Raw genomic sequence first — 21,564 nt, forward strand, 5'->3', positions numbered from 1 at the left:
TGTGTGTGTGTTTGTTACTGTCTCCTTGCCTTGACTTCATATGATACTTGTAAATGAATGTTATCGTCATGCAAGCGATATCCATTTCCAATCCATGCTAGCATGGAAAACGGACGCTAAACGATGATGATGATGATGAATCTGTGAAAACATGTCTGGTCCTGGGAAATATTAACTTGCTTGGAAGCAGGTGAGTTTTGATGATAGGAAGGGCATTTGGCCATGGAAAATATGCCTCAACAAATTCCAGCTGGGCCACTGAAGCATGGAAAAGTGGACATTAAATGATTATATATATATATTCAATAAGCGCAGGAGTGGCTATGTGGCAAGTAGCTTGCTTCACAACCACATGGTTCGGGGATCAGTCCCACTGCATGGCACCTTACGCATGCATCTTCTACTATAGCCTCGGGCCGACCAAAGCCTTGTGAGTGGATTTGGTAAACGGAAACTGAAAGAAGCCCATCATATATACATACATATATACATATCTATATATGTTAGAAGAGGTAAGGTACTCAGAAATCTGGATGGTTTTATATTTACAGATATTTATTAATATGTTACATGTTTTTATAAATCATATATTAGTGCTTACATCCACTCTAGTGGAGTCTCCAGTATGTATATGTTTGTGTGTCTGTGTTTGTCCCCCCACCATTGGTTGACAACCGATGCTGGTGTGTTTACATCCCCGTCACTTAGCGGTTCGGCAAGAGAGACCAACAGAATAAGCACTAGGCTTACAAAGAATAAGTCCTAGAGTTGATTTGCTCGACTAAAGCCGGTGCTCCAGCATGGTCGCAGTCAAATGACTGAAACAAATAAAACTAAAAGAATATATATATCGGTACGGATATGTAGAGACAGATCTCTAAGAGATATTTAGAAATTCAATATTTCTAATATATATATCATCATCATCATTTAACGTTCGTTTTCCATACTAGCATGGGTTGGACGGTTCGACCGGGGTCTGGGAAGCCCGGAGGCTGCACCAGGCTCCAGTCTGATCTGGCAGTGTTTCTACAGCTGGATGCCCTTCCTAACGCCAACCACTCCGTGAGTGTAGTGGGTGCTTTTTACGTGCCACCGGCACAGGTACCAGGGGAGACTGGCAATGGCCATGATCGGTTGGTGCTTTTTACGTGCCATATATATATATCATCATCGTTTAATGTCCGCTTTCCATGCTAGCATGGGTTGGACGATTTTGACTGAGGGCTGGCGAACCAGATGGCTGCACCAGGCTCCAATCTTGATTTGGCAGAGTTTCTACAGCTGGATGCTCATTCTATCACCAACCACTCCGAGAGTGTAGTGGGTGCTTTTTGCGTGCCACCGGCACGGGGGCCAGTGAGGTAGTACTGGCAACGACCTCGCTCGAATCCTTTTACACATGCCCCCAGCACAGGTGCCAGTAAGGCGACTTTGGTAACGATCACGCTCGAATGGTGCTCTGTTACGTGCCACTGGCACGGAAGCCAGTTGGCTACTCTGGCAACGATCACGCTTGAACGGTACCCTTTAAGTGCCACTGGCACGGAAGCTGGTTAGCTGCACTCTCAATGATCACGCTTGTATGGTGCTCTTTGCACCCTGCTAGCACGGATGCCAGTCATCGAATTTGATTTTGATTTTGATTGATTTGATTTCACTTGCCTCAACAAGGTCTTCGCAAGCAGAGTTTTAGTGTCCAAAGAAGGAAAAGGAGGAGGTATATATATATATATATATATACACATATATAGATATATATACACATATATATATACACACACATATATATATATACACACACACACACATATATACACACACACACACATATTGACTGATACAAGTTAGATGATTTTTTTAAATGCAGAATTGCCATTAGAACAGCAGAAATACTGGGTATATTACCCTTACAAAGCGGAAAAAACCAGTCATGGATGGTTGTTGAGAAATTTTTCCGCTTTGTAAGGGTAACAGACCCAGTATTTCTGCTGTTCTAACAGCAATTCTGCATTCAAAGAAATATCTAATTTGTATCGTTGAATACACATTTTGATGCTTATAAAAACAAAAGTCTGTTTGTTTATATTCATACATGTAAATATACACAAGTTCCGTTCTCATTATTTGTCCTGTCGCTTTTATATAAACCTTTTGTACCTATTCACATTTGTTTCATTCTTCCTATTTGTTTCCTTGGAGACACTTGTTATTTCTAATTATTTATCAAGCATTCTCAGTAAATAAGCATACACATAACACATGCTGTATGTATGTGTATATATATATATGATGTAGACACCCCGAGTTCGATTCCAGGCAGTGACCTGAATATTAATAATAATATGGAAAAATAGCTTGGGAATGAGAACCCAGGTTCAAAATTTCCCCAAGATACCTGATGAAGGCTGGAGGGTATATCAGCTGAAACGTTGTGTTAACAACAAACAAGAGGAGGACAAATATCCATCAAATGTAAATAATATATATATATATATATATACATACACACACACACACACACACACATAGATGCATGTATATGGATATGAATGAGTGTGCATGCATATGTGAGTGGAAAGAGAGAGATAAATACAGAGTGGCCTAAAAGTAGGTTTACAGTTATTCAACTATCTCTTTCGCATTCATATATTAACAGTTTAGATCTTAATCATAAAAAAATATGAAACCATTATTCTATGTTCATTTAGTTAATTGTAAGATAGAAATTTAAATGTAACAAAATGTTTTAAAAGAAGTTTAAAGTGCCTAAGTGATAACTGTAAACCTACTTTCGGGCCATCCTGTATAATAAATGTTTATTTTGAATAGATGAATAAACCATAAAGAGTCCAAAAGAATGGAAAAACAAGGCAAAAGTAACAGTCTGTCATTATAATCGTACTCTGTACTTTGATCCACCCTATTAGTACTGAGTTCTACTTCATATACCCCACCAACTTCAAGTCCAAGACTCGTGTTTTTCTTTAACCAGACCCAGCTTTCAACTTTAAGAAACAACTCAACAAATATTGGACAGCTCTATACAGTCACTTGACCGGCTAAATATAGCAGCCAGATCTCCCACATATCAACATGTTACCATCTAAATAAAAATGGGAAGACATATTAGATAATATAATCTTTAATATTCATGATGGAATGGTCATGGGTGGAATACTTATGAATGACAGATCTGCTCTATAAAGGATTGACATAGAACTCAACAACAAAAACAAATGATGACAGGGAACAGATTGGATGATGAAGAGTTTTGTTAATGAAAATTAAGGAAAGAAAATATAAAAGAGTCAACACTACTAAAGAGGTTGCAAGACGCAACAAAAATTTTAGGAAAATAAAAATAAGGAAAAAGTGGAAATTTTACTGGTGAGTGTGTTAAATTATAAGGCACAAAAAGAAAATAACTCTCCCCAGACACAATAAAATATTAAAAAATACACAAAAAAAAGCATCTCTCAAATGATGACAGTAAGTTGGAATAAATATTATACACTCATAACATATATATATATATATACACACACACAGAGGGCGGCAAGGTGGCAGAATTGTTAGCATGCCGGGCAAAATGCTTAGCAGTATTTCGTCTACCACTATGTTCTGAGTTCAAATTCCGCCGAGGTTGACTTTGCCCCTCATCCTTTCGAGGTCAATTAAGTAAGTACCAGTTATGCACTGGGATTGGTGTAATCAACTTAATTCCTTTGTATGTCTTTGTTTGTCCCCTCTATGTTTGGCCTCCTGTGGGCAATAAAGAAATATATATATATACATTTATATTTGCATACATACATCACAGAGGCAATGACTAGTGATGAAGGCCTTTGGCAATTTGCTGTGCTTCAGAAGACATGTCAAGCCAAGTGAAATGGTAGTTGTGGCCAGTGCCAGTGATACACAAAAAGTATCTACTGTGCTCTTGGAGTGGTTGGCATTAGGAAGGGCATCATGCTGTAGAAACCAAGCCAAACCAGTCAAGTGCCTGGGTATAGCTCTCCAGCTGACTAGTTCCAGTCAAACCATCTAACCCATGCCAGCATGGAAAATGAACACTAAGTGATGATGAGAATGACATACTACACATACATATATATATATCTTTACATACATACATACATATTATACGTGCATAAATATTTGTATACACATACATATATACACAAAAATATTTGCATAGATGCACACACACACACATATTTGCATGCTCTCTCACACACACACATCTGTATGCACATACACACACATATTTGCATGCTCACACACACATATTTGGATGCACACACACACACACACATATTTGGATGCACACACACACACACACACATATTTGGATGCACACACACACACACATTTGGATGCACACACATACACACATTTGCATGCACACACACACATTTCGATGCACACACACACACATTTGGATACACACACACACACACACACACATTTGCATGCACACACACACATTTGCATAAATCCCCCCACATATATTTGCATACACCCACACACACACACACATATTTGGATGCACACACACACACACATTTGGATGCACACACATACACACATTTGCATGCACACACACACATTTCGATGCACACACACACACATTTGGATACACACACACACACACACACACACATTTGCATGCACACACACACATTTGCATAAATCCCCCCACATATATTTGCATACACCCACACACACACATATATATATATATATATATATATATAGTGGAATGTCCCGTTGAAGATGACGTATGAGCATTCAGCTTTTTGCTGAATGACCTGCACAAATGATTTGTTTATAGAGATCAAATGTTCATACCACGCATCAGCTCACACACTCCATCAAATGGATGTTGTCTGAGCAGGTGCACACTGTGCCATGCATCAGGTGTCAGAGTGATCGCAGACCAACGCGACATGAAGTGTTTTGCTCAAGAACACAATGCACCACCTGGTCTAGGAATTGAAATCATGCTCTAGCGATCATGAGTGCAACATCTAACCATTAGAACATGCACCATCACACACACACATACCCATATATATACATGCATGCATATAAACACATGCACATACATTTGCATACACACATACATACATACATATGTACACATATTTTCATCCATCCATCCATCAATACATACATATTTGCATACATCCACATATGTACACAGCTGCACTCATCCATTACACACACACACACATATATATTTGCATACATTCACATCCATACACATACACATCCATCCAGCCATACATACATACACACACGCACATCTGCTTCCATCCATACATATACATTTACATACATCCATACAAACATATGTACATACACATGCTTATATATACACACACACACAGATATATACACATAGATATATGCACAAATACACACACACACAAAGCATGTCAAATACAAGCTACAGACGTCCAAGGGAGATTCACAGTTAATATAATTAGGTTAAAGAAGGGAAAAAGTTATAATGGTAAAGTTATAGAATAAAAGTTATAGAGTAAATGTATAATGTTTGGGACACAGGTTTTTTTGTCACATACTAGAGGAAAATCCAGGGGGAGACAAGAGAGGAAAGTTTTATATATATATATATATATTCTTTTATTCTGTGGCTATGCTGGAGCACCACCTTTAGTCAAGCAAATCGACTCCAGGACTTATTCTTTGTAAGCCTAGTACTTATTCTATCAGTCCCATTTGCCGAACCGCTAGGTGACAGAGATGTAAACACACCAACAACAGTTGTCAAACAGTGGTTGGGGGATTAACACAGACATAAATAACACACACAAACATATATATATATATATAAATAAATATATACACGATGGGCTTCTTTTAGTTTCTGTCTACCACATCCACTCACAAGGCTTTGGTCGGACTGAGGCTATAGTAAAAGACACTTGCCCAAGGTGCCATGGAGTGGGACTGAACCCGGAACCATGTGGTTGGTAAGCAAGCTACTTACCAAACACACATAATATATATATATCTATATCTATAGATATATATATATATATATATATATATATATATATCTGAGGTGGTGCTGAAAACTTTCTGGCTTTAAGGATATTGTGACAGGCCAGGTTGGGGGGCCAACCAATTTAAGTTCTTTTATGGGGCTTAGAAAAATTGAAGAACTGCTGCCATAAATGATCGAATCTGAGAGGGGAATATGTTGAATAAAATCATAACTAACAGATCCTCCTGGATTTTTCTTTTACCTAAAGCCAGGAACTTTACAGCACCTCATCATATATCTATATACTTTTCATTCTTTTACTTGTTTCAGTTGTTTGACTGTGGCCATGCTGGAGCATCACCTTTAGTCAAACAAATCGCCCCTGGGACTTATTCACTGTAAGCCTAGTACTTACTCTATCGGTTCTCTTTTGCCAAACCGATAAGTTACAAGGACATAAACACACCAGCATCGGTTGTCAAGCAATGGTGGGGAGGATAAATACACACACACACACATATACATGATGGGCTTCTTTCAGTTTCCATCTACCAAATCCACTCACAAGACTTTGGTCAGGCCGAGGCTATAGTAGAAGATACTTGCCCAAGGTGCCACACAGTGGGACTGAACCTGGAACCATGTGATTGGGAAGCAAGCTACTTACCACACAGCCACTCATATATATATATATATATATATATATATAAAGACACACACACATCTATGGTTAGGTAAAAAGAAAGAATGGACATCCAGACAAAATACTTCAGACTATTTGTTTTTATTCCTGAATGTTCTGAGTTCAGTTCCTGTCTAGTTTGTCTTTGATTTTCCTCTTCCCACAAGGTCGATAGAATTAACTCCCAGTCTGTAATCTAGGGCTACAGGTGCCCTATTTCGGATACAACTAACAAAATCCCTGTGTAGTAGGTGTCTCGAGTAAGAACTACGTCAGGGCCCACAGTCCAGTAACTGAAACTGGTAAAAGAATATAAGAACAAATATAAAAGAATTATGATGATGATGATGATGATGATGAGCATTATAAAGGCAACAACAACAACAACAACAGCAACAATACATACCTTTCTATGTTTAGCATTCTTGTGTTTTCTCATTAGATGCCGAATCTTGTTAAGAGAAGCAATCCTTGACACTGACCGCAGTAAGAATTCCAACACAACTGTTTAACAGTTTTTACTAGTTCAATGTGGTAGCTCTTTTCCTTCTTCCTTTCTTTCTGTCATTGCTGTTGTTGTTATTGTTATCATCATCATCAGCATTGTTATTACTTTTATTATTATTATTGTACCAGACAGAGCAAGGAAAGAAATACAAAACCCAGAAGTGTAACACTATGGAAGTAAAATTTCAAGCAGACAGACACAGAGAGAGAAATAAAAAAAAAAACAATTATTTTTCTATCCTCCTCCCCCTCATATCATCCACTCACCTAACTCACACCAATTTTAACCAAAGAATTACTTCTTTTTTTTTTAATTGATGGTGATGTGGTGGTGGTGGTGATAGTAGAATTGTTGGTGTTGGTGGCAGCGGTTGGTAGAAATAGCAGTAGTGTGTTTGATGGTTATGGCAGAATGAATACTAATAGCAGTGGTGGTGGTGGTTTAGGTGATCCTTGAAGTAATTGTGTTGATGGTGATGGTGGTGGTAGTGGCTGTGTTGGTAAAGGTGGTTGTAGCAGTGGTGGCAGTAGTAAGTGGTAATGGGAGTGGCTGTACTGGCCAAATTGTGTATGTGTGTGTGATGGTCAGCAGTAGGCAGTGCGGTAGTGGTAGAATTTAAAGTAATAACTACTGCTGGTGGTGGTGGTGGTTGTGGTGTTGGTATTGGCGGTGGTGATTACACTGGTTAAATGATGGCCTTAGAGGTGGAGCAGGGACGTTAAGTCAACAGTGCTTATGCTGTTGGTGGTGGTGATGATGATGATGATGATAGCAATGGTGGTGTTGACACATTGAATAATAATCCAAATCTAAGCAAGTATAAGGTGATGGTGGTGGTGAAGGCAATAATAGCAAAGGTGGTGGTGGTGGCAAGTAGTCTTTACAGTGAAGTGGTAGCAATACTGGTGGTCATAGGGGTGACAGTTGTGTAACAGTATTATCAACAGCAGTGGCAGGCAGTGCTGCTGCTGATAGTGGTGGTGATGGTGGTTACCATATAGTAAAATTGGCATTAGGGGTTGGTGGGGAGGAATGTGGCAGCATTATCAATTGTGAATGTGAATGAAGGAAGAATGGTGATGAAAGTGATGCTGATGCTGTGAGCAATTATATTGTTGAGGATGATGATGATGATGATGACAATGATGGTGGCAGCGGCAGTCTTGCACTTCTGGTGCTGTTGCTAGTAGTGGTATTGATAATAAGATAAGTGCTGGTGGTGGTGACGATGATGATGATGATGATAATGATTAAAATGATGGTAAAAGATTAATATTTTTTTCTTCTTCTGAAAAGAAATCTTATAAGAGGAAAGGAAAGAAAGAAAGAAAATGGGACAGAGTGAGAGAGAGCAGAGGGGGAACATACAGTGAATGAAAGAGGGGAAAACGATTTTAGACCTGAGTAAAATAGTGGAGGCGGGGATGGATACAGGATGGTGGTGGGGGTGGGAAGAAAAGGTAATATTTTAACATGAATGGTGCAACCACCATCACCACCACCAACAACAACTTTATTACTTAGTATGTAGCTACAAGCATTATCACAACTACCTCCTCCGCTGACACAATTACCACTCCCTACTCGGGCCCTCAGAACTGTTTAATATTTCTACATAGGGTCCTTCTGTATTCTCCAAGACAGAGAAATTAAATTAGGAACAGAATGGTGGGGTGGCTTGGAGAAAAAGACAGGTACCGGGGTGGCTAGGATGGAAACCAAAAACAAACAAAAGAGCAAACTGTCACTCAGTTGGCTAAAGCCATACTATTTTACTTGTTTCAGTCATTTGACTACAGCCATGCTGGAGCACTGCCTTTAGTCGAGTAAATCGATCCCAGGACTTATTCTTTGTAAGCCTCGTACTTATCCTATCAGTCTCTTTTGCCAAACCGCGAAGTTACGGAAACATAAACACACCAACATAGCTTGTCAAGCAATGTTGGGGGGAGAAACACAGACAAATAGACACACACACACACACACACACACATATATATATATATATATATATAAACACACATAACTGGCTTATTTCAGTTTCCGTCTACCAGATCCACTCACAAGGCTTTGGTCGACCTGAGGCTATATTAGAAGACACTTGCCCAAGGTACCACGCAGTGGGACTGAACCCGGAACAATGTGTTTGGGAAGCAAGCTACTTATTAAAATTTAGTTCCACAATTTTTCCAATATCTTTATAAAGAGAACAATTCAGTTGTAATTATACAGAAATATGTATAAATGCATACACACATGCACACACACACACACACGTGATGATGATGATCTGAAGTAATCAATAAAAGGTCCCAGTATATTTCGAAATATAAAGTATTGACTTATTTAAATATTGACCTTTATACCAAATTTTGTAGAGGTCAAACTAAAGTCTGACTTCTGTAGATGTATTATAGAACTAACTTTGGTGTAATGTTGCAGGTGAAATAGCACTGCAATGTACGTTGGACAAGTGGCTGCTACTATTATAGCTCGAGGCTGACAAAAGATTTGCAAGTGAATCTGGTAGAAGAGACCTAAAAAAAGCCTGCTGTGTATGTATATCAGTCATCATCATCATCATCGTTTAACGTCCGTCTTCCATGCATGCATGGGTAGAACGGTTAACAGGAGCTGGCCAGGTAGAAGATTACCCCAAGCTGCGATGTCTGTTTTGGCATATGTAAACAAACACAGATGCATGCACATACACACATATATGTAAATGTTGTGTGTGAATATGCGAGCACCAGAGTGTGTCTACATGTTTATTTACATTTGCACTTGTCCAAAAACTGCAGGGCTTCAAGCAATGATGTTGTCAGTTCCCCTCTCACCAATTCATCTGATGAGGTGGAACATGTCCTACATACAAGAAACTTTAATTAATGTACAGCTGAGTGAAACTGGTATTAAATATGTGTAACTCCACCAAATATACTGAGTCCTACTTTCATTTGTATGTTCATTCACTCCTATGTATGTCGTTGTTCAGTTTTATTTCAAAATTTCTTGCCAATAGAGAAAGTATCAGTTTCTAACCTAGATCCAAGGCTCTTTCAACATCAACAACAGGGTATTTTTGTTTCTATGTATGAATGTATGTATGTATGTATATATGTATGGAGAACCTCCATATAGACCAAAAAAGAGGTATAAAGACTTGCTGAAGGAGTCCTTGAAAGATGCTAGCATCTCTCCTGACACATGGGAGGGCATAGCTATTGACCGTAGCAGGTGAAGAAGGATTGTATATGAGCGGACAGCTACTTTTGAGAAATCTCGAGTTGCGCATGAGAAAGTAAGGAGGGATGTCAGGAAGGGCATCGCTGTTGCACGTCCAGACGGTAAGGGTCTTCCTAAGATGCTGACATGCAGTGTCTGTGCAAGACCCTGCCTCAGTAAAGCTGAGCTCATGAGTTATCTTCGTAGTCATAAAGTGAGACCGATGATTGATAACCAGTTCACTGGTTGTGGTGCTACACACCATACTAATCATACTACTCATACTAATCATATCTGTCATCATGTTGAAGGGTGTGTGATTCAGTGGGAGGACTTAAATGATATGAAAAAATACATGAAGCCCAATTACAACTACAGCTGGCTACTGCTAGTAAAGGTTTTAGCTGCCAATTCTGTCCAAGACATTGTAGATCTTTAGCTGGGCTAAAAAGTCATATTTGATCACAGCACCATTAACAGTTAAGCCTTGTGCAATGGCCATACTCTATAACGAGGGGGCAGCCATCATGCATGCATGCGTGCATGTATGTATGTATGTATGTAGATGTGTAAGTTTTGTTTTATGTATGTATTCTCCTGCATATCTCTATATATATAAACGGCAAAATGTGTGTGTGTGTGTGTGTATCCTTTATACAAATCCACAATTTTTCAGTTAGAGGGCTTGCACTTTCTATGGTCATTCAAATCCGTCCAAGGGTGGTCGTGCACATCTTTACATTTCCCCAGTCACCCCGCAAAGCCATTAAAAAATCAATAGAAGTAACTTTTTTGTGAATTTTCTATCCAAAACCCAATCAAAATGCCCGAAACTTGATACGCCAATTGAATGCCAGCTAGCTGTATGTGATTGGTTGGAGATTTGGACAGTACTGGCGTATATGTGTGCACGCATGCAGCTGTATATGCATGCACTAGCACTATGACCTGGCATTGCCGGGTCATAGTGCTAATAGTTGCATATCTAGATATCATGGTCATACATACCTAAATGATAAACTTCTGGGAAGTTTTACAGATCTTTACAGTTCTAATGATGGACTGGATCTGTAGTCTTCAAATTAGCTTTCTCCTTTCTGGTTTTGAGAAGCCTAATTTCTCAAGATTGGTATTTAGGCAGTGTGTTATACATCCAAAGGCCCTAATAATTACAGGTATAAGCCTGAACTTGTAATCTGGATAGAGTAACTGCACATTTCTCAATAGTTCAGCGTGGGCATTCTCTTTTTCACTGACCTTCAGCTTTGTTAACATCCGCTGGGCAGCTGATTTCCGCAACTGTATAGAGTTTCTCTTCTCTTGTCCCAAATCATTATAACAGGTCTGTTGTGCTTACATTTTACTGAGGTCTTCACTGGGACATTCCACCTGTATTCCTTTTTATTATGAGTGGTTTCTACCATACTATGGGCTCTTATTTCTTTGTCCTTGAGGTTATCCTTCTCACAGATTTCATTAGAGTATCCTAGCTACAATATCATGTCTCATCAGTAGATAATACTGTGATAACATTTTCGGACAACTGCTTATGATATGGGTGATATCTTTGATGATAACTCCACAAAGTCTGCATCGGTTGTCACATTTTACTGCATCTCTATCCCTTTTGTGCATCAGGTACTTGGTTGATATTTCCTGTTCCTGGATTGCAGACGCATACCCTTCAAAGTGAGAGGTAGTAATCCGGCTATTGGTCCATGATAAACCGCTTTGATGATCAATGTTACTATCATCTTGGAGCTTTCTGCTAACATATCCATACATAGTCTTCTGCTCATATAGGCTCATCTTTTCATCTGATGATACGTTGTGGTAGAATCGCGTGACTTCTTTGGGCATGTATTCTAGGTTATCAGGGAAGGAAGGAAGAAAGGTATGTATGTATACACAGAGTATCATTTCATGATCATCATCACATTCTAATTAACAATCATAAATATAATGCAAATCCGGGGTGTTCTGCAGTATTTTATTGCAAAATCAATATTTATAAGACTACAAAAGAATATATTAGACTTTAAAAAACTATATATAAGAGGTGTTGAAAGTGTTCTCCTTCATTTTTAATACATAAGTTGACTCTTCTACACATGTTTTGAAATATATCTTGGAGAGTATGGACCGTGTGAAGGTTATAATTGCATCTTTTAGCTCATTAATGGTTTCCAAGAGATTCTTGTACATTGATCCTTTACTTGCTCCCCAGAAAAAAAAAGTCTGGCGGTGTTAAATCAAGTGATCTTGGTGGCCAAAGTCCCTTTGAAATAATCTGTTCACCAAAAAACTGTTGAAGTAGTGTCATGGTAATGCTTGAAGTATGTGCTGTACAAGTCAACAACAATACTAACTTAAGTAGTTTTTGGGGTTAATAAAAGATTAATATGACTGAACATTCAAAAGTTTGTAAAAGTATGAGGAATAATATTTTCTACTGTAGGCACAAGGCCCAAAAGTTTTGGGGTGGGGCCCAGTCGATTAGATCAACTCGAGTACGTAACTGGTGCTTAATTTATTGACCCCAGAAAGATGAAAGGCAAAGTCGACCTCTGTGGAATTTGAACTCAGAACATAAAGACAGACGAAATACTGCTAAGCATTTTACCCAGCGTGCTAACATTTCTGCCAGCTCACCATCTTAATAATAATAATAATAATCTTTTCTACTCCAGGCACAAGGCCTGAAATTTTGGGGGAGGGGTCCAGTCAATTAGATTGATCCCAGTACACAACTGGTACTTAATTTATCGACCCTGGAAGGATGAAAGGCAAAGTCAACCTCAGCGGAATTTGAACTCAGAACGTAAAGACAGATGAAATACCGCTAAGCATTTCGCCCATCATGATAATGATTCTGCCAGCTCACTGCCCTAATAACAATAATAATAATCCTTTCTACTAAAGGCACAAGGCATCCGAAAGGAAGAAAGGCAAAGTCGACCTCAGCAGAATCTGAACTCAGAACATAATGACAGAGGAAATACTGCTAAGCATTTCGCCTGGCGTGCTAATGATTCTGCCAGCTTGCTGTCTCGAAGTATGAGGAATAATGTGGGAATAAAAACTGTGTTGGAATAAAAGCATTGATTTAACCTTAATATGTGTATGTGTGTATAAATACATAAAGATACATAGCTCTAAATTCTTACATATATGAGTTAAAAGGTAATGTACTGAATGTCGTATACAATAAATTTTTAACTAATTGTAAAATCTGAGTTGGAGACAAAACAAAAACCTAGTGACAATTGTTAACGACTCTCAAGGTGTAAGGGAGATAATTACAAGACAAAGAATTTCTTCAATCTGTAAACATAAAACAGTGTGATCTTTACAAGTATGAAATAACAATAGACAAATGCTTCAGTGCATTTAATGTCAGCAAAGTTGTCAAACATGGTGTTTAAAATGCACGGATGTAAACACTTTGTTTGCTACATACAATATTTTCATGGACAGAAAAAGAGCAATTAATCAGACTGGTTTCAATCCTGTTTTGGGATTTCACCGGTAACTGAGTACAGTCTAAATTAGTCCACAGACATACTGCTTATAAACTCACTGAAGGTTTAAGCAAATCGGATGGACAGATTTGCATAGTGCAATGCATTCTAGGCTGAAGTCTATAGATATAATCTGTTATAGAAAGATCACACAGGCTGTAGCAACTCACCCGATCCATGCCACTGTGGAAAGAAGACATAATAAAGGTGAGGCTCATCCTTTTACCTTTTCATTGTTTCAGTTATTAGACTGTGGCCATGCTGGGGCACTGCCTTGAAGGGTTTTTAATTGAAGTAATCAACCCTAGTATTTACTTTTTTAAAGCCAGGTACTTATTTTATCAGACTCTTTTGCTGGACTGTTAGGTTATGGGGATGTAAACATACCAACACTGGCTGTCAAGTGATGGTGGGGGATAACAAATGCAAACACATATATATGCAGATGTATGTGTTTGTGTGTTTGAGTCCCCTTATCTTGTGAGAGTTGTAAATGAATTTCATTCTCATACAAGCAATGTCATTTGTTTCCAATATTACATAATATATAGCCTTACTTGAAATCAGGAAGAGTACCCAGCCGTAGAAATCCTGCCTCATTAAACTTGCTGTATATTTGTGTTTCTGTTTGATGTCCACCACCATCACTCGACAGCTGGTGTTGGTATGGTTACATCCCTGTAACCTAACAGACCAGCAAAAGAGTCTGATAAAATAAGTACCTAGCCTAAAAAAAGAAAGTACTGGGTTTGGTTCCTTCAACTAAAAACCCTTCAAGGCAGTGCCCCAGCATGGCCACAATCTAATGACTGAAACAGCTAAAAGGTGAAAAGGTAAAAAGATGAGCCTCACCTTTATTATGTCTGACAATGTGCTGCAGATCACACCATCACAAAGTGTGTATGCATGTGATCAGGGACCACGTGTGAACTTATATTCCCACTGAAACCCCAAATATTGAACACTATACTTGAACAGCAAATTACAGCTATGGTGTCTGTGCTATCTGGCCGTCAGATGTGGTCAGTGTTCATGAGGGACACGGTGAACTTGTTGGTCCAGAGCCAGCTCAACCCATTTTAGGTGAAAGTTGCCCGCAAGTAGAAGTAAGTACAAGCATAACTGCTCCAGGCCAATCGAAGCCTTGCGAGTGGATTTGGTGGACAGAAACTGAAAGAAGCCTGTGTATGAGCGTGTGTGTGTGTCTGTCCCGTTGTCTTGACATTGTATGGTAGTTTCAAATGATTGTCACTATCATACAACAAGGAGTGTCATTCATTTCTAAAATCCTGCAAAAATATATCTGGGGATAGGAAAATATATAACCTTGCATAGAAACAGGTGAGGGTTGTGATAAGAAAGGCAGTTGGCCATAAAAAAATCTACCTCAATAGATTTCTATGCATACATGGGTTAGATTGACCCATGCATGCATAGAAAAGCAGACTTTAAAAAAAAATGAAAAATGAAACATCTATCAAATTAAGAGATTTAGAAATCCTGGTAATTTCCCCTCAGGTAATATTGGTTAACAGAGTGTATAGTAGTGGGCAGATTTTCTTAAAGGGGCACCATGGAAGAAGGAGAGAGAGAGAGAAAGAGAGATTTGTATTCATAAATGCTTTCAGTTCAATTACACATCAAATAGAATGAGATTTTGCAATTGGTTTTAAAAAACATGACCTGGATTTTGACAAAGGTTTTAACCCATGACTAAACTGTAAAACATTATATGACTGTTTTTTGAGTATGTACTGGATATACATACATGTGTGTGTGTGTGTGTGTGCGCGCACGTGTGTGTGTGCATATGCATATGTGTGTGGGCATATGTTTATATCAACTTATATGTATAGATCACCACCACCACCAATTTAACACCCACTCTTTCATATTTCATATATTCTGTTTAATAAAGCAGAATTTCTATTGCTGGGTACTCTTCCTGATTCCAACCCTCACCTGTTTCCAAGTAAGGCTATATATTATGTAATATTGGAAACAAATGACACTGCTTGCATGAAAATGAAATTCGTGTGTGTGTGCATATGCATGTGTGTGGGCATATGTTTATATCAACTTATATGTATAGATCACCACCACCACCAATTTAACACCCACTCTTTCATATTTCATATTCTGTTTAATAAAGCAGAATTCTATTGCTGGGTACTCTTCTGATTCCAACCCTCACCTGTTTCCAAGTAAGGCTATATATTATGTAATATTGGAAACAAATGACACTGCTTGCATGAAAATGAAATTCGTTTACAACTCTCACAAGATAAGGGGACACAAATACACACCCACATCTGCATAAAAGACAGTTTTCTAGCAGTTTATGTCAACCAAATCTGTTGACTAGGCTTTGGTCAGCCTGAGGCTATAGTAGAAGACACTTGCTCAAAGAGCCACACAGCAGGGACTGAACCTGAAACCATGTGGTTAGGAAGCAGACTGCTTAGCTACATTAGTCATGCAGGCACCTAAATTAAGTTTTGCTCAAGAGCATTTCATACCACCCAGTCCAGGAAATGAAACTATTACCCTATATTGTGAACTCAACACAAACCATTAGGCCATGTACTTTCAGTTTCCATCTACTAAATCCACTCAGGAGCCTTTGGTCAACCCGAGACTATAATAAAAACAATTTTGCCCAAGGTGCTACACAGTGGGACTGAACCAGGAACCATGTGGTTGAGAAGTAGACTTTTTACTACACAGCCAACAATATTTTGGCAGAAACATTAGCACGCTGGGTGAAATGCTGAGCAGTATTTCATCTGCTGTTAAATTCTAAGTTCAAGTTCTGCCGAGGTCGACTTTGCCCTTCATCCTTTCAGGGTCATTTAAATAAGTAGAAGTTAATCACTGGTGTCAATGTAATTGACTCATTCCCCTTGTCTGTCCTTGTTTGTCCCCTCTATGTTTAGCCCCCAGTGGGCAATAAAGAAATAAATATTTTCTCCCTTTCAACAGAATGCTGTGACACAGAGTACAGAAAGCATACAACTACAGAAAATTAAAGATCAAGAAAAAATTAAGGGTTAACACTTAGCCGTAGAAATATAAGCAGGAGAAATGAGGTGCCTTTATGATTCTGGAAAAAAAAGGTGTCTACTGGCACCGTGTCCAAAAATCTGAAACAACTGCTTGACCAAGAAGTGGAAATAAGAGACAGATGCAATGTGCTGCTGAACAGTCTTTACTGGTCAACCAGAGTTCCTAAAATTGCTTCTTACTGCCACAATTGAGGCATGCAGACAGGTTTAGCATAACATCAGAAAACTCTGCCATCCATATTACTTCCATTGAAGCAAACATGATCAAAGAAAAAGTATTTATGGCTACTTTTAAAAATACATGACAAAGTGGTATGACACAGCCACTATAAAGTCAGTCATTGTAGAAGTCATTCAGTAGTAGTAGTAGTAGTAGAGTTGTATGAGTTCTCAGTTGGAGTCAGTGTCCTTTACGTGATATATATGAGTTCAAGTTACTGTCAAGGTAGACGTTTCAAAGTTATTGTCTTGTGGAGCTATAGACAATAGCATGATAGATGAGTCAAAGATAGTAAGACGCAGAATACTGCCACAACATAAGAGTGACGACAAGAATATCACAGAGCAGACAACAACATATAAGTGGACAAGGATTCACATTACAGCAGACACTATGCACCAACAGGAATCAAACCCACAGCTTTATGATTGTAAAGCCAAATACGGTAACCACCAAGCCAAGTTTTGCATCAAATGGTGGACACACTCATAAAAGCAACAGAATAGCAGAACTAATGAGTGAGAGAGTGAGAGGCAAATTAAAGGTTAATGATGATGATTGTGGGGATGATTTCTTAATAATGCACTGAGGCTCCAGAAGCTTTAGTCAGAACAGTAATGCTGTTATTGGTGAGGCAGTGGTGGTGAGATGGTAGGGGTATTCAGGATAAAGTGTGATGTTGTTCTTCAAGGGCAAACCAATTAACAAAGGCAGTCATCCCTTTATACCTTAGACTGACACAAAGTGTATAAATCTCTGTGTGTGTGTGTGTGTGTGTATATATATATATATTGGTGGAGGAGGGACTGTATTTGGGTGCACATGTTAGTATCAATATTTGCATGCGAGTATAAGTGTCTCTGTGTGTATATTACTGTATGTTAGTGTGTGTGCATCAGTATTTTAGTGAATGAGTGTGTGTGTGTATGTGTGCTATAACATTATTTCATTACGGTAGATGTGGAAATAACCAGCTTCCAGATAACGAACAACTTGAGGCCACGACTATATTTGACTCTTTGACTATCGCAACCACCAAAGTTTTCGATGTAATGATATTTTCTTTTGAAAATTAGGCAGAAGGCCAATTTTATACATAGGTTGAGATGTATGTGAATCCGTGTGTGTGTGTGTGAGAGAGAGAGAGAGAGAAAGAGTGTGTGTGTATGTGAGAGAGAGAGAAAGTGTGTGTATGTGTGTGTGTGAGAGAGAGAGAGAGAGTGTGTGTGTGAGAGAGAGAGAGTGTGTGTGTGTGTGTGTGTGAGAGAGAGTGTGTGTGTGTGTGTGTGAGAAAGAGTGTGTGTGTGTGTGTGTGAGAAAGTGTGTGTGAGTGAGAGAGTATGTGTGTGTGAGAGTGTGTGTGTGTGCATACGTGTAAGAAAGAGTGTGTGTGTGTGTGTGTGTGAGAAAGAGAGTGTGAGTGTGTGTATAGCTATGTATGCATGCAGATATATATGTATATATTTGTGTGTGTGTGTGTGTGTATATGAGCATGGACATTTGTGTGTGTGTGTGTGTGTGTGTGTGTGAATTTCAGAAATGCTGATGATGGCCTCATCAGCATTTGATGGACAACCAGAAGGAAAGAAGGAAGAATGAGCAGGCAGGGGGATGGACAGATGGAGCATCTACGCATTGCTTGACTTACTAGTAATTGTAACCTAATATCTTCAAATTACACATTAAAATGTAAGGATATATTAAATAATGTAACCATAGATGAACAAAAGGAAAAGATAGGCTTGGTTTTTCACTATAGGTGTCCTCAAGTAGGTATGAACTGGGTTAAAGAGAACTATATATTTTTAGGAATAGCTTCATATGTATATAACAAGAATTACAATATACCCACATGCATATGCACACATATTTGATTTTACAGTAAGAGGACAAAGTACTCAATCCCAAAGTAAGGTGTACATATAGTGCCGAGACTGAGGTTTTTGATTCTTCACTCAACACTAAAATGAAGTCTGTATTTCAAAAGCATATTTCAATATTCTGCACCAAGCTCTACTGTCTGCTTTGGCAGGGCTTCTATGGCTGGATGCCCTTCTTAATGCCAGCAACTTTACAGAGGACATCATCATCATCATCCAGTGTTTTAAATCCAGATTTTGTCCCTGTTAATAAGGGTGGCTGGATTTACCTCAATGCCATAGCAACTGAGACAGGCAGGTACAGCCCACCCCAACCTTTGGGCTGGCTGGTGCCCATTCTCCTTTGCTATCATGAGGTTTTTTTGGAGCTGGATTTTCTACAGGGAGCATGCCCTTGCTTACCCCCAACCTCAGTTTCTAGACATGAGTGGTCCCGAGACTGAGGCCTCTACCATGATTTTTAAGAAATGTGGTGAAAACTAGCTCAGGAAGGCAGGGACACTTCTCTCTGAGACCCTTTTTTATTTGGCCCCAGCACAATGAAGTCACAGAAGCAAAAAGAGTCCCAAATAAACAAAAAGAAAAGAAAAGCAAAGGGCAACATCAAATCAAACAAGACCCAATAAAACTGGAGAGATCTGAAGTGTGAGTGAAAAATAAATCCAATCAGAAAGTGGTGGAGATAACTAACAAGGTCTGTAGACAGCATTTGTGAAACTCAGTAGTGAGTGGCATGACTGACTTGTCTCAGAGTGACCCAACAGTGAAGGTGACTGAAGGGTATGATTGAAGGAAAGGAAGAGACTCAAAGAGAGAGGAAGAGAGAGAAAATAATGGAGAAGAGGAGCAAAGTGGAAAATACACGAAGATATAAATGGGAAAGCAAATGAGAAAACCATTATCTTTTAGCAATAAATTTAATGCATTCAAAATTGAGATTGCACCCAAGAAAAATATAGACAGGCAAGAAAGAGAGGAAATAGAGAGAGAGACAGTGAGAGAGAGAGAGAGAGAAAGAAAGAGAAAGAATGTTTTACTGTAATAACCAAGCTGTTTGCAGTCTAAGACAAAACAAGACAAGCACTGAATTTGGTATAGCAGTGGCTGTCACCATTCTTTAGTTCTTTTTCACAGGCAATCTCAACTCCATAATTTTAGCATAAAAATCAAATGTTAAGCAATTGGCGAGCTGGCAGAACTGTTAGCATGCTGGCCAAAATGTTTAGCAGTATTTTGTCTGCCATTATGTTCTCAGTTCAAATTCCGCCGAGGTCAACTTTGCCTTTCATCCTTTCGGGGTCAATTAAATAAGTACCAGTTACGCACTGGGGTCGATGTAATCAACTTAAAGCCTTTGTCTCTATGTTTAGCCCCCTGTGGGCAATAAAGAAATACATATAATTTACGATCAAAGGTTTAATTATGGGGCATAAATTAACAGGAGTGGGACAGCTATAATTATATTCTAAGAACTACACATACAGCATCAAGAAATTTCTCAACTCAGTGTCTTCTACGATGGTCTCGGGTCAACCAAGACTTTGTGAGTGGATTTGGTGAGCAGAAACTGAAAGAAGTCTATCACGTGTGTATGTGAGTGTACACACACACACATAATAAAACCACTGTCTTCCACACAGACAGGCTTGTTCTTTCAGGTGTTGATGCCACTTAAAAAGCACTTGTAAAAAGCTGTCAGAGACTGGACAGCCCCCTGCTAGCCAGTTCCGTATCAAACTGTCCAGTCCATCCCAGCATGGAAAGCAGATATTAAATGATGATATATATATATATATATATATATATATATATATATATATATATATAAAAGATAGATAGATAGATAGGTAGGTAGGTAGGTAGGTAGTAGGTAGGTAGGTAGGTAGGTAGGTAGGTAGGTAGGTAGATAGATAGGTAGATAGATAGTTGGTAGATAGATAGGTAGATAGATAGGAAGATAGATAGATAGGTAGACAGGTAGGTAGATAAACAGACAGACAGATAGGTAGATAGGTAGGTAGGTAGATAGATAGTTGGTAGATAGATAGGTAGATAGATAGTTGGTAGATAGATAGGTAGATAGATAGATAGGTAGATAGATAGGAAGATAGATAGATAGGTAGACAGGTAGGTAGATAAACAGACAGACAGACAGATAGGTAGACAGGTAGGTAGATAGATAGGTAGATAGTTAGGTAGTTAGATAGACAGATACACATATACCTGCGTGTGTCCTCCATGACCACCTGACAACTGGTGTTGGTGTGTTTATATCCCCATAACTTAGTGGTTCAGCAAAAAAGACAAATAGTAACAGGCTTACAAAAGACAATACACCTGACTAAAGTTCTTCTAGACAGTGCCCCAGCGTGGGCGCTATCCAATAAATGAAGCAAGTTAAAAATAAAAGATGTCTGCTATGAACATTGTATGCACACCCAAATACA

The 21,564-nt window shown here is 38.7% G+C and overlaps 1 protein-coding gene across 3 annotated transcripts in view; it reads right to left on the reverse strand.

Moving 5' to 3' along the window:
- LOC115216322 (nostrin) overlaps window positions 1-21,564 on the reverse strand; it is a 389,446-nt gene that overhangs the window by 302,741 nt on the left and 65,141 nt on the right. The window contains exon 1 of one of the 3 annotated variants that reach the window (XM_029785539.2): window positions 7,105-7,272. The exons of the other annotated variants lie outside the window; for them this stretch is intronic. Within the exon in view, the coding sequence (XP_029641399.1) occupies window positions 7,105-7,137 (33 nt within the window). The 5' untranslated portion in view covers window positions 7,138-7,272. Of the gene's footprint in view, window positions 1-7,104; window positions 7,273-21,564 lie in introns of those variants that run through there. 3 annotated transcript variants of the gene reach the window in all.

This window comes from Octopus sinensis, linkage group LG10 (assembly GCF_006345805.1).
Source record: "Octopus sinensis linkage group LG10, ASM634580v1, whole genome shotgun sequence".
NCBI lineage: Eukaryota > Metazoa > Mollusca > Cephalopoda > Octopoda > Octopodidae > Octopus > Octopus sinensis.